Raw genomic sequence first — 12,989 nt, 5'->3', positions numbered from 1 at the left:
TCACGATATATGGCCCCATTTATTCTATCATCAGTCGTCCTGTTCCCTTTGCAGAGAAACAGTCCCAAAACATGATATTGCCAACCCCATATTTCACAGTAGGTATGGTGTTTTTTGGTTGCAACTCAGCATTCTCTCTCCTCCAAACATGATGAGTTGTGTTTCTACCAAACAGTTCTACTTTGGTTTCATCTGGCCATATAACATTCTCCCAATCCTCTTCTGGATCATCCAAATGCTCTCTAGCAAACCTCAGACGGGCCCGGACATGTACTGGCTTAAGCACTGGGACACGTCTGGCACTGCAGGATCTGAGTCCCTGGCGGTGTAGCGTGTTACTGATGGTAGCCTTTGTTACGCTGGTCCCAGGTCTCTGCAGGTCATTCACTAGGTCCCCCCATGTGGTTCTAGGATTTTTGCTCACCGTTCTTGTGATCATTTTGACCCCACTGGGTGAGATCTTGCGTGGAGCCCCAGATCGAGGGAGATTATCAGTGGTCTTGTATGTCTTCTATTTTCTAATTATTGCTCCCACAGTTGATTTCTTCACACCAAGCTGCTTGCCTATTGCAGATTCAGTCTTCCCAACCTGGTGCAGGTCTACAGTTTTGTTTCTGGTGTCCTTTGACAGCTCTTTGGTCTTCACCATAGTGGAGTTTGGAGTGTGACTGTTTGAGGTTGTGAATAGGTGTCTTTTATACTGATAACAAGTTGAAGGACAGAGAAGCCTTTTAAAGAAGATACAGGTCTGTGAGAGCCAGAAATCTTGCTTGTTTGTAGGTGACCAAATACTTATTTTCCACCATAATTTGCAAATAAATTCTTTCAAAAATCAGACATGTGATTGTCTGGATTTGTTTCCACATTTTGGCTCTCATGGTTGAGGTATACCTATGATGACAATTACAGGCCTCTCTCATCTTTTTAGGTGGGAGAACTTGCACAATTGGTGGCTGACTAAATACTTTTTTGCCCCACTGTATATGGCCAATATGTGGGTCAGGATTATAAAATTGGAAATGCAAGCTATTTGATGATTACATTAACTTAGTGGATTTAAACATTACATCTACATGGGAAGTGGTACAGAATAACAAAAGATGTTTTTTTGACTCTATATCAAAGAAGTGAGTGACTGGGACAATGAGGTCTAAAGGAAACCCACCAGCACAGACCAGTGTCTTCTTTTTACTCCCACCATCCAATGGAACACAAACTGGAAGTTATTGGAGCTAAAACATCAGGCTGAGATGGTAACCGCAAGCACAAAGTCTATAGACAAAGATCCCAGATGTCTCAAGAGTGCTTTGAAAGGTTTTGGCTACCCAGACCCATCCACAAGGTCAAGTTAGAACATATGAAACATAACACACAGAGTAATGTAGTCATTATTTGTAGCTTGAGTGTTGGAAAAACTCTGAAGGATCTATAACTGACATGTAAATGCACTGAAACAGAAGCTTGTACATCCAAGATCCAAAACCCAAACACAAGCAACTTAGTATATGGAGTGCAGTGTAGAGAGGAATCCAAAGACCTGTATATTGGGGAGACATAACAACCTCTCAACAAACGAATGGCCCATCATAGGAGGGCAAATTCTACATGTCAAGAGTCAACAGGGACGTCCTTTTGAGAACATAGAGGCCTGGAAAGGGGTCATCTACATCAAACCAGAAAAAACATCATTGCTGGGGGCCTTCAGCACCATCTGTTGTCCACATTTAATGCAGTTTTAACTTCTTTACCCTTGCCTTTTAACAACGCTTCACACCTTGAGCCATGGAAATATAAGAATTAACACCTATGAAGCCTTCCTGAAACAAAGGATGGGATTATGTAACTAGAACAGAATTTTCATACCTCCCATCCTGTTTTTGGACAGTAACATCTGCCTTGATTGAATTAGGGTGTGGGTGCTACTTGTGTGGATATAAATGCTGAGGTGTTTGCTTGACACTCTTTAGAACTGGCTTGGATAAGCCAGTGGCTTGGAGAAGCTGCAACATGTCTTCAACATTTCAGAACAAGCTTTAAAGCAGGAGTCCACCTAAAAAAAAAAATATTAAAAGCCAACAGCTACAAATACTGCAGCTGCTGACTTTTAATAAATGGACACTTCCCTGTCCCAGGGTCCAGCGATGTCGGCAGTCGAAGCCGATCAATCGATCGGGTCTCGGCAGCTGCCGCCGCCATCCTCTGTGAACAGTGAAGCGTTGCGGCTTCACTTCCTTGTTCCTTACTGCGCATGCGCGAGTCGCGCTGTGCGTCCTAACTGGTCCCCGCTATCTCCTGGGACCTGTGTGTTTCCCAGGAGACATCGGGGGGTGCGGGAAGGGGCGTGACTCCCGTGGGAGTCTATTCCCAGAAGTGGGTGCAAATACCTGTATTAGACAAGTATCTGCACCCCCCTGAAAGGTGCCAGTTGTGGCACCGGAGGGGGGAGGAATCGGATGAGCGGAAGTTCCACTTTTGGATGGAACTCCTCTTTAACATTCCAGAAAGTCACTACCTCCTACTAGAAATCAAACTAACAACTCAAAAGGCACAGGTCAGATTCCACAGTTCAGACTTAATTTCCAGGGCATGTTCAAACCTAACCAGTTACTGGAGTTTAGAAATGGTTCCTAATGTAGACTCTCTGAAATTAGTGTTTTTGTGATATGATTCTACATAAATTAACAAAGTAAGAGATATAATAGATGAACATGCTTATGTATTCAATTTGTGTCATCATTTTAGGGTGAAGAGATAGCCATTGTGGAAATACTCTGTTTTAGTGAACAGTGTCCCTTTCCATTTAAAGTATCTACAGTGTGTGGAATACCAGGAACATCACAGGTATAGTATTTAGAGCATAATGCTCAGAAAATTGTAGATTCTGGTATTGCTGCTTTCTTTTCATTTCTTTTCATTTGTACCCTAGAAAGTTGTTGGGCCAGTTATAGATGCAGACTGCTTGAGGCTTGTGTGGAAAATAGCTTGGGGCTCTTTTTCACACTCATAAGCTTTGGCCCATACATGTATGAATCACAGGACTGTGGGATCTTGCCATTTGTCCCTTGTCGTATGTTGTATTAACAGATAATAGGGGGGAAGTAATACATGGAGACTAATTTGGTGTTATCCTTCTGTAACAGGAGATTCTCCAATTCTGGGTGAGAAAAAGTGGTTTTTAGTGTACCAGTTTGTGTTTGGTTGTGTGTTGTAATTGAAGAAAACGGAAGTAGAATTTAGACAGAACATCATATTCCTCCTGAAACTGGGCAAAACTTGCATTTTCTCCCACTGAACAGTTGATGGAAAAATGTAATGCCAATTGAGTGCCATATGGTTGTGTCAATAGTTGTGAATTCTGGTAAGAAGTTGCCCCAAGCTGGTTGTTTTTGGAGCCAGACCAGTCTTCTTTATATACAGTATCTCACAAAAGTGAGTACACCCCTCACATTTTTATAAATATGTTATTATATCTTTTCATTTGACAACACTGAAGAAATGACACTTTGCTACAATGTAAAGTAGTGAGTGTACAGCTTGTATAACAGTGTAAATTTGCTGTCCCCTCAAAATAACTCAACACAAAGCCATTAATGTCTAAACCGCTCGCAACAAAAGTGAATACACCCCTAAGTGAAAATATCCAAATTGGGCCCAAAGTGTCAATATTTTGTGTGGCCACCATTCTTTGCCAGCACTGCCTTAACCCTCTTGGGCATGGAGTTCACCAGAACTTCACAGGTTACCACTGGAGTCCTCTTCCACTCCTCCATGACGACATTATGGTGGATGTTGGAGACCTTGCACTCATCCACCTTTCATTTGAGGATGCCCCATAGATGCTCAATAGGGTTTAGGTCTGGAGAAATGCTTGGTTAGTCCATCACCTTTACCCTCAGCTTCTATAGCAAGGCAGTGGTCGTCTTGGAGGTGTGTTTGGGGTCGTTATCATCTTGGAATACTGCCCTGTGGCTCAGTCTCTGAAGGGATGGGATCATGCTCTGCTTTAGTATGTCACGGTACATGTTGGCATTCATGGTTCCCTCAATAAACTATAGCTCCCCAGTGCCGGAAGCACTCATGCAGCTTCCACCAACTTCCACCACCATGCTTGACTGTAGGCAAGACACACTTGTTTTTGTGCTCCTCACCTGATTGCATGCCACACACGCTTGACACCATCTGAACCAAATAAATTTATCTTGGTCTCATCAGACCACAGGACATGGTTCCAGTAATCTATGTCCTTAGTCTGCTTGTCTTCAGCAAACTGTTTGCAAGCTTTCTTGTGCATTATCTTTAGAAGAGGCTTCCTTCTTGGACGACAGCCATGCAGACCAATTTAATGCAGTGTGCGACGTATGGTCTGAGCACTGACAGGCTGACCCCCCACCCATTCAACCTCTGCAGCAAAGCTGGCAGCATTCATATGTCTATTGCCCAAAGACAACCTCTGGATATGACACTGAGCACATGCACTCAACTTCTTTGGTCGATCATGGCGAGGCCTGTTCTGAGTGGAACCTGGGCTGTTTAACCGCTGTATGGTCTTGGCCACCATGCTGCAGGTCAATTTTCAGGGTCTTATAGCCTAGGCCATCTTTATGGAGAGCAACAAACTTTTTTTCCAGATCCTCAGAGAGTTGTTTGCCATGAGGTGCTATGTTGAACCAAACCAAATTTAACACACCTGCTCCCCATTCACACCTGAGACCTTGTAACACTAACGAGTCACATGACATTGGGGAGAGAAAATGGCTAATTGGGCCCAATTTGGACATTTTCACTTAGGGGTGTACTTTTGTTACCAGCGGTTTACACATTAATGGCTGTGTGTTGAGTTATTTTGAGGGGACAGCAAATTTACACTGTTATACAAGCTGTACACTCACTACTTTACATTGTAGCCAAGTGTAATTTCTTCAGTGTTGTCACATGAAAAGATAGAATAAAATATTTACAAAAATGTGAGGGGTGTACTCACTTTTGAGAGATACTGTATTTCAGTAGACACTTAAGAGTATACTTTTAAGGGAGATTTAAAGAAAGTGTGATGGAAACTATGGCCGCTTCTGTTGCTGTACAGGCATTATTTCCATAAGACTACTTTCACACTGAAGGCAGTTTTCAGGCATTTTAGAGCTATAAATAGCGCTTGTAGAGTGCCTGAAAACTGCCTCCCATGCCATCCCAGTGTGAAAGTCTGAGTGCTTTTGCGCGCTTGTAGGACGGGGAAAAAAAGTCCCTGCCCATTGGAATGAATGGGCAGAGCTTCCGGAGCGCCTGAAAAGTGATTTGGAAGCGCTGCAACACTGGCGCTTTTTTAACCCCTTCTTCGGCCCCAAGCGGGGGTTAAAAGTGCCCCGCTCAAGGCTGAAAGGTGCCGCTAAAATGAGCGGCGCTTTACTGCCAACGCAGCCACAGTGTGAAAGTAGCTTAAGGGAGTAGACAGTCGTATATTTTAACTATTTACAAGATAATAGAGATGAAAACTGGGGAATGCTAGGTGACACATTCTTAAAGACACCCTAGGCACCTCTTGATTCGGTAAGAAGGAGATACAAATGGATCAATCCTTTTAAAATGTTTTGGTGCTATCCAACAGGGTTTTTTTTGTGTTAAAATAAAAAAGAGGGTATACCTACCTTTTATGCGCAATGCTATTGCACAGAGCAGTAGCTTACCTCCTCTTTAGCACTGCCCAACCAGCACTGTCTCCTCCTCCTTCCTTTGTGTGTCCCCTTAGGAAGCCGGATGTTAAGGAGGGTACCCATGTGCGCACACTCCCGAGCAGGGCTGTGTGTGTCCATAGACACACATAGTGCCAGCAAGCGATGCCCCCACTCTCTTCTCATAGGAGTTTGTTTGACTGACAGCAGGAGCCTATAGCTTCCGCTGCTCTCATAGTCTCCTGTGAGACCACAAAGTAGAAAGAGAAGTGGTGCTGCAGTCAGGACAGCACTGGATTGATGAGAGGAGTAAGGTAAGTATTTAGGGATGGGAGGGAACAGTTAATGGGGTGTTTTTTTTCCCCATAATGCAGAGAATGCATTAAAGTGGTTCTAAAGTCTGGACATTTTTTACATTCACGCATTCCCTGCATTATTGTGAAAAATGTCCTAGTGTTTGTATTGCCCACTCACCCCCCCTGTGTACTTAGTATCTCGATCCAACGCTGTGCCCATCTGCAGTGGCTCTTTTCTTGCTCTCTGCTCCATCATTGGTTCCCGCTGCTGTCAATCAAGTCCTGAGGATGGGACTGAGCCGCACTCTGTTAATAGATGCACACAATCCAGCTCGGTTCAGGGCCATTCTGTGCAATGGTGCAATGGTAAGTATAACATGTTTGTTATTTTAGAAAAAAAAAAGCAAGGAAGGAAGGAGCAACAGGTATTTGTGAAACTTGTGGGGGACTAAGAGAAACTGGTAGCTGCTAATGCACTTTCATGGGAGGCTATTGCATTTTTTTCTCAAAGGAGAAATATGGCTAAAGCTTTTTTTTTTTTTTTTATCCTATGGATCAATGGAGTGCACTTAGTTCTGCCTTTCCAGTGCCCTGTTTTCAGCCGACATCAGGCTAAAGTCAGCTGTTGTCACTCAGCCAGGCCAGGCTCTGGAAAGATCCCAACTTTACAGTCGGGTTCCACCCAGATACCTGGACTGGTAGCTGGCTCAGCAGCTCAGCGAGCTGCTGAGAGCCTGATCCAGCTGCTTCCACAGCCCAGCGCTCAAGTTAGTGCTGGATGGGCAGAGCAGACTGTCATTCACCGGCTCTCTGCAGACTGAAGACCAAGAACTGAGCAATTAGCAGTGTTTGATCGCTCAGTTCTCAGGCTTAGAGCCGGCAGGGGACAGATGCATCATGGATTGACCCTGCATCTACCTAGCTGTGTATGAATGTTTGTTTTTTGTTTTGTTTAATTCCCAAGCTTCTCTTTTAAGCAATGCTCCTTTAAAAAAAAATAAAATACTATAGCTCCTCCTTAAAACACACACTTGTAAGAAGTGATGAAGGAGTATTGTTCTATATTGCATAGTGTTACATTTGAGCAGCGAAGAAAGGAATTGATGACTCATGCTATTTGTTCTACAAGCTTACTATAAAGTCTTATTGTGTGTTCTATGTTTTTTTTTTTATGCAGAAAGAGTTTAGTTTTAACTTATTCACTTCTAGTGAGAAGGCTTGCAATAAATATCAACAGCGATTGAATGATCTGAAAAATAAAGGATTCACACAGATTGATAAAATTGAACCTGAAGCTGAGTTAATGGCTTCCCAACCTCTGCAAAAGGTAATGGCTTTGTATGTTTTAAAGTTTCTGCATAAATACATTTCTGGCAAGTCACAATATACAGCAAGAGTATTGTAAGAGTTTCAGATAGATTCAAGTCGAGAAGCGTAATGCTGAATATACAGTATGTACACACAACTGCATCTCAGCCATCAGAAATTTACTCTAGCAAATAAATGCAAATTATAACAGAACAGAGATTGCTCTAACCAGGGGTACTGGGGAGAGTGCAAAGAAGGGCAACCAAACTCATAAGAGGCATGGAGGAGTAGTTGAACTGAATATACAGTTGTGTGAAAAAGTATTTGCCCCCTTTCTGATTTTTTTATTTTATTGCATATTTGTCACACTTAAATGACTCATATTATCAAACACATTTTATTATTACAGGAAGATAACCTGAGTAAATACAAAATGCAGTTTTTAAATGATGGTTTCATTTATTGAGGCAAAAAAGCTGTCCAAACCTGCCTGGCTTTATGTGAAAAAGTAATTGCCCCCTAAACCTAATAACTGGTCGTGCCACCCTTGGCGGCAACAACTGCAATAAAGCGTTTGCGATAACTGGCAATGAGTCTTTCACATTGCTGTGGAGCAATTTTGGACCACTCTTCTTTGCAGAATTGTTTTTATTCAGCCACATTGGAGGGTTTTCCAGCATGAGCAGCCTGTGTAAGGTCATGATACAGCATTTCAATTGAATTTAAGTCTGGGCTTTGACTAGGCCACTCCAAAACCTAAATTTTGCTTTGTTTGAACCATTTGGAGGTGGTCTTGCTGTTGTGTTTCTGATCATTGTCCTGCTGCATAACCCAAGTGCACTTGAGCTTGACATCACAAACTGATGGCTGGACATTCTCCTTTAAGATTTTCTAGTAGAGCTCAGAATTCATGGTTCCATTAATTATGGTAAGTCGTCCAGGTCCTGAAGCTGCAAAGCGGCCCCAGACCATCACGCTACCCCCACCATGTCTGACTGTTGGTATGAAGCTCTTGTTATGAAATGCTGTATTAGTTTTATGCCAGATGTAACGGGACGCACACCTTCCAAAAAGTTGCATTTTTGTCTCATCAGTCCACAGAATATTTGCCTAAAAGTCTTGGGGATAATCAAGATGTTTTTTGGTAAATGTGAGATGAGCATTTGTGTTCTTTTTGGTCAGCAGTGGCTTTGGCCTTGGAACTCTCCCATGGATGCCATTTTTGCCCAGTCTCTTTCTTATTGTTGAATCATGAACACTGATTTTACCTGAGGCAAGTGAGGCCTGCAGTTCTTTAGCTGTTGTTCTGGGTTCTTTTATGACCTCCTGGATGAGTCGTCGTCATGCTCTTAGAACAACTGTCAGAAACCAGGAAATCAGACTGAGACAGAAGTACAGTTAAATCACACTTGTTTAATAATAAAAGTAAATAGAACAAACGTAGTCAAAACATAGCCAGAGTTCAGGAACCTGAACTGATAGTCAGTCAAGCCAAACGTCAGGGAGCCGGAGATGAGCGTAGTAAAAGCGCAAGCAGGATTTGGAGCCAGAAGGAATGTCAGCCAAGCAAGTCTTTTAACAGGAACGCAGGAGAGTCTCTGTGATGTTGATATAAGCCGAAGGCAGAGATCCTCTGGGCTGGACGGCTTAAGTAGGCAGGACTGACAAGCAGGATATCGTCAACAGCTGAGTAACTGTGGAGAGCTAGGAGCTGGCAATTAGCCGACAGCTGAGCGGCCAGCTCAGAGAAGGAAGGGCTGAGCCCAGCCCTGACAGTACCCCCTCCTCATTGACCCCTTCCCCTTGAAGGACTACCAGGCTTTAGGGGAAAACGTCTATGGAAATCACGGAGGAGGACAGGGGCATGTACTTCCGAGGACGAGACCCAAGAGCGTTCCTCCGGACCGTACCCTTTACAATGCACCAGGTACTGAATGCGCCCATGGAACCTAAGGGGGTCAACAATAGACTATACTTCATACTCCTCATGGTTCTCAACCTGTACGGGGTGAGGACGTGGCACCGAGGTAAAGCGGTTGCAGACCAAAGGTTTTAATAAGGAGACACGAAATACTTTTGAAATACGCATATTAGAAGGAAGGTCTAATGCGTAAGCCACTGGATTAATCCTGCGAAGAATACGGAAAGGCCCAATAAACCAAGGCACAAACTTCAGTGAGGGAACACTAAGTCTGAGGTTGCGAGATGACAGCCAGACCCTGTCCCCAACCTGGTAGGAAGGCGCAGGCAGGCGCCTGCGGTCAGCATGGAGTCTGTACCCATCATTAGCATGTCACAAAGCCTCCTGGAACGAAGACCACGGAGATGCTCCTCCAACGCAGGAATACTCTGTGGAACAAATGAGTCAGGCAACATGGAAGGTTGGAAACCATAATTCGCCATAAATGGGGACAATCAGGAAGGAGAATTCAAGGCACTGTTGTGAGCAAACTCTGCCCATGGTAATAAGTCTGACCAGTTGTTATGATGGTCAGAAATATAGCAACGTAGAAATTGTTCCAAGGACTGATTGGCTCGTTCTGCGGCCCCATTAGTCTGCGGGTAATACGCAGAAGAGAAAGCAAGCTGAACTCCCAACTGTGCACAAAAGGCTTGCCAGAACCGGGACACAAACTGACTACCCCTGTCCGAGACAATCACCTTGGTTAGCCCATGTAAGCGAAAGATCTCCCGAGCAAAAAAAAATGGAAGGCAGTTCCTTATAAGTGGGCAACTTCTTTAGTAGAATACAATGACATATCTTTGAGAACCGGTCAAGCACCATAAGGATAACTGTGTTGCGCTGGGAGTTGGGTAACTCCACAATGAAATCCATAGACAGGTGGGTCCAGGGCCTCTCTCCATTGGGTATGGGTTGTAGGAGGCCCACTGGAAGGTGTTGTGGAGTCTTACGCTGAGCACACACGGAACAGGCAGCTACGAAGGCGGTTACATCAGCACGTAGACTAGGCCACCAAAATTGTGGCCCAAAAGAGTTGATTCTTCCCAGGGTTGCCAGCAGCCTTGGGAGAATGGTAAGTCTGGAGCACAGCAGTACGGAGACTCTCTGGGACAAAGCAGTGGTCACAAGGTTTCTCAGGAGGAGCATGGACATGAGCAGCAAGAATTGTGTCACCCAAAGGAGAAGTGAGACTGGTGCGAACCGTAGCCCTTATACGACTAGGAGGAATCATAGGAACTGGAACCGACTCCAACTTGGAAGTGGAGGAAAATTGTTGTGACAAGGCGTCAGCCCTTACATTCTTAGTACCGGATAAGAATGAGACAATGTAATTGAAACTTGACAAGAAAAGAGCCCATCGCGCCTTTCTGGGAGAGAGGCGTTTAGCCTCAGACAAGAATGTGAGATTCTTATGGTCAGTAAGAATGAGAACCGGCACAGTGGTACCTTCGAGGAGATGTCTCCATTCTTGCAGGGCTAAAATGATCGCCAACAGCTCTCTGTCACCAATCTCGTAATTGCACTCCGCAGGTGACAATTTCTTGGAAAAGTAGCCACAAGGATGCAAAGCGCTCTCAGAGGTAGGATGTTGAGACGGAAGGGTGCCAACACCAGTCTCAGAAGCATCAACCTCAAGGATAAAAGGTAATGTAGGATCAGGATGTGCCAACATAGGAGCAGAAACAAAGGCAGCCTTGAGACTCTCAAAGGCCTTAACGGACTCCGGAGACCAACTCCTGTGGGTTAACGTCCTTTCTGGTCATATCAGTTAGGGGCTTGACCAGAGATGAGAAGTTATGAATAAACTTCCGATAGTAGTTGACAAAGCCCAGGGAACGCTGCAGAGGATGTAAACCCACGGGTTAGGGCCACTGTAGGACTGCTGAAAGTTTCTCTGGGTCCATCGAAAAACCAGCAGTGGAAATGACATAACCCAGGAATTGAACCTGTTTATGATGGAACTCGCACTTCTCCAATTTACAATAGAGATTGTTCTCTCTTAGTCTCTGAAGCACATGACAGACATCTGTGGGTGGCTCTTCAGAGAATTGGAAAATATGAGGATATCATCGAGATAAACCACCACACATAACTGCAACAGATCTCGGAGGACATTGTTAATAAATTCCTGGAAAACTGCCGGGGCGTTACAAAGGCGAAAAGGCATTACGATGGACTGTTCTGGTATTAAACGCAGTTTTCCACACGTCGCCCTCCTTAATCCTCACAAGATTGTATGCCCCTCTCAAATCAAGCTTCGTGAAAACCGTTGCTCCCTTGAGGCGGTCAAATAACTCCGTAATCAACGGCATCGGATAGGCATTCTTAATCGTGTAACGATTGAGACCCCTATAATCAATACAAGGTCTCAGTTCACCACTCTTCTTCTTCACGAAGAAGAAACTAGCACCAGCAGGGGACGAGGATTTGCGGATGAAACCTCGCGAAAGTGCGTCTGCAACATACTTCTCCATGGCCTTATCCTCCAAGACCGACAAAGGGTAAACCAGGCCACGAGGGGGTATGGCACCATGTTGAATGTCAATTGCGCAATCATACGGCTGGTGTGGAGGCAAACTACCGGCTTGACCTTTGTCAAAGAAATCTCTAAAATTACAGTACTCCTCCGGCAGGGAGGAGAGTGAAGAGGTGCACAGGACCTTGGCTACCTTCTGGAAGCATGTCTTACTGCATTGTGGCAACCAGGAGAGAACCTCAGTACGGAGTCAATCAAAAGAGGGGTTGTGCCTCTGTAACCAAGCATAACCAATAACCAGCGGAAACTTAGGTGTGGAAATAACTTGGAATTGGATTATCTCATGGTGAAGTGCCCCTACGGCCATGGACAATGGAACCGTCTCATGAGTCACATGGGTAGGCTGTAGGTGTCTCCCATCAAGAGCCTCAATGGCAAGTGGAGTGTCACGCAACTGCAGCGGAATCAAGTTCTTTGATACAAAAGCGGCATCAATGAACAGGCCTGCAGCCCCAGAGTTGATTAGAGCCTGTAACTCGGACGACTCAGCCCAAGAAAGGGCGACTGAAACCAGGGGCTTATCCTTCTGGATAACTGGGGACGAAACAACGCCACCTAAGGTCTGTCCGTGACAGGACCTCAAGGTTCTGGCGTTCCCTGGACGGGTAGGACAAGACTTAAAAAATTACCTCCCTGGCCACAATAAATGCACAATCTCTCCCTCCTCCTAAAGGTTCTCTCATCCACAGAAAGACGCATAAAACCCAAGTACATGGGTTCATCTTTAGTGACCGACTCGGTACCAGGAGTCATAGGAGGTGAGGGAGGCACGGGTGGGACTGCAAAGCTCGGAGGAAAACGTACAGTAGGCTTCCGCAAGCGCTCCTTAAAAGACAGTTTTCCAAAAAATTGTGGTTAATCACAGTTCATTCATGATTCAGTATGGGAGGGGGCAATTATTTTTTCACATAGGGACAGGCAGGTTTGAACAGCTTTTTTCCCTTAATAAATGAAATAATAATTTAAAAACTGCGTCTTGGGTTTACTCGGTTATCTTTCCGTAATATTAAAATTTGTTTTGATGATCTGAATCATTTATGTGAGACATACGCAAAAAATTTTTAAAAAAAAATCAGGCTGGGGACAAATACTTTTGCACACAACTGTATTCATTCTTGAGAAAAGGTGTTTTGAGGGGGGATATGGTCAACGTATATACATACATAAGTGGTCCAAATGGTCAATAAGGTATACAGTGGGGAAAATAATTATTTGATACC

General features: G+C 44.4%; 1 protein-coding gene across 6 annotated transcripts in view; it reads left to right on the top strand.

Moving 5' to 3' along the window:
- The window catches only part of PARP4 (poly(ADP-ribose) polymerase family member 4), a 570,213-nt gene that overhangs the window by 41,893 nt on the left and 515,331 nt on the right, over positions 1–12,989 (top strand). For all 6 annotated transcript variants that reach the window (XM_073613478.1, XM_073613479.1, XM_073613476.1 and 3 more), the window contains exons 6-7: positions 2,743–2,841; positions 7,140–7,289. In XM_073613478.1, coding sequence (XP_073469579.1) covers positions 2,743–2,841; positions 7,140–7,289 — 249 coding nt within the window. The remainder of the gene's footprint in view (positions 1–2,742; positions 2,842–7,139; positions 7,290–12,989) is intronic.

Source organism: Aquarana catesbeiana, linkage group LG02 (genome assembly GCF_042186555.1).
Source record: "Aquarana catesbeiana isolate 2022-GZ linkage group LG02, ASM4218655v1, whole genome shotgun sequence".
Taxonomy (NCBI): domain Eukaryota; kingdom Metazoa; phylum Chordata; class Amphibia; order Anura; family Ranidae; genus Aquarana; species Aquarana catesbeiana.
The sequence above is the reverse complement of the archived record's forward strand: the minus strand, read 5'-3'. Positions and strand labels throughout refer to the sequence as shown.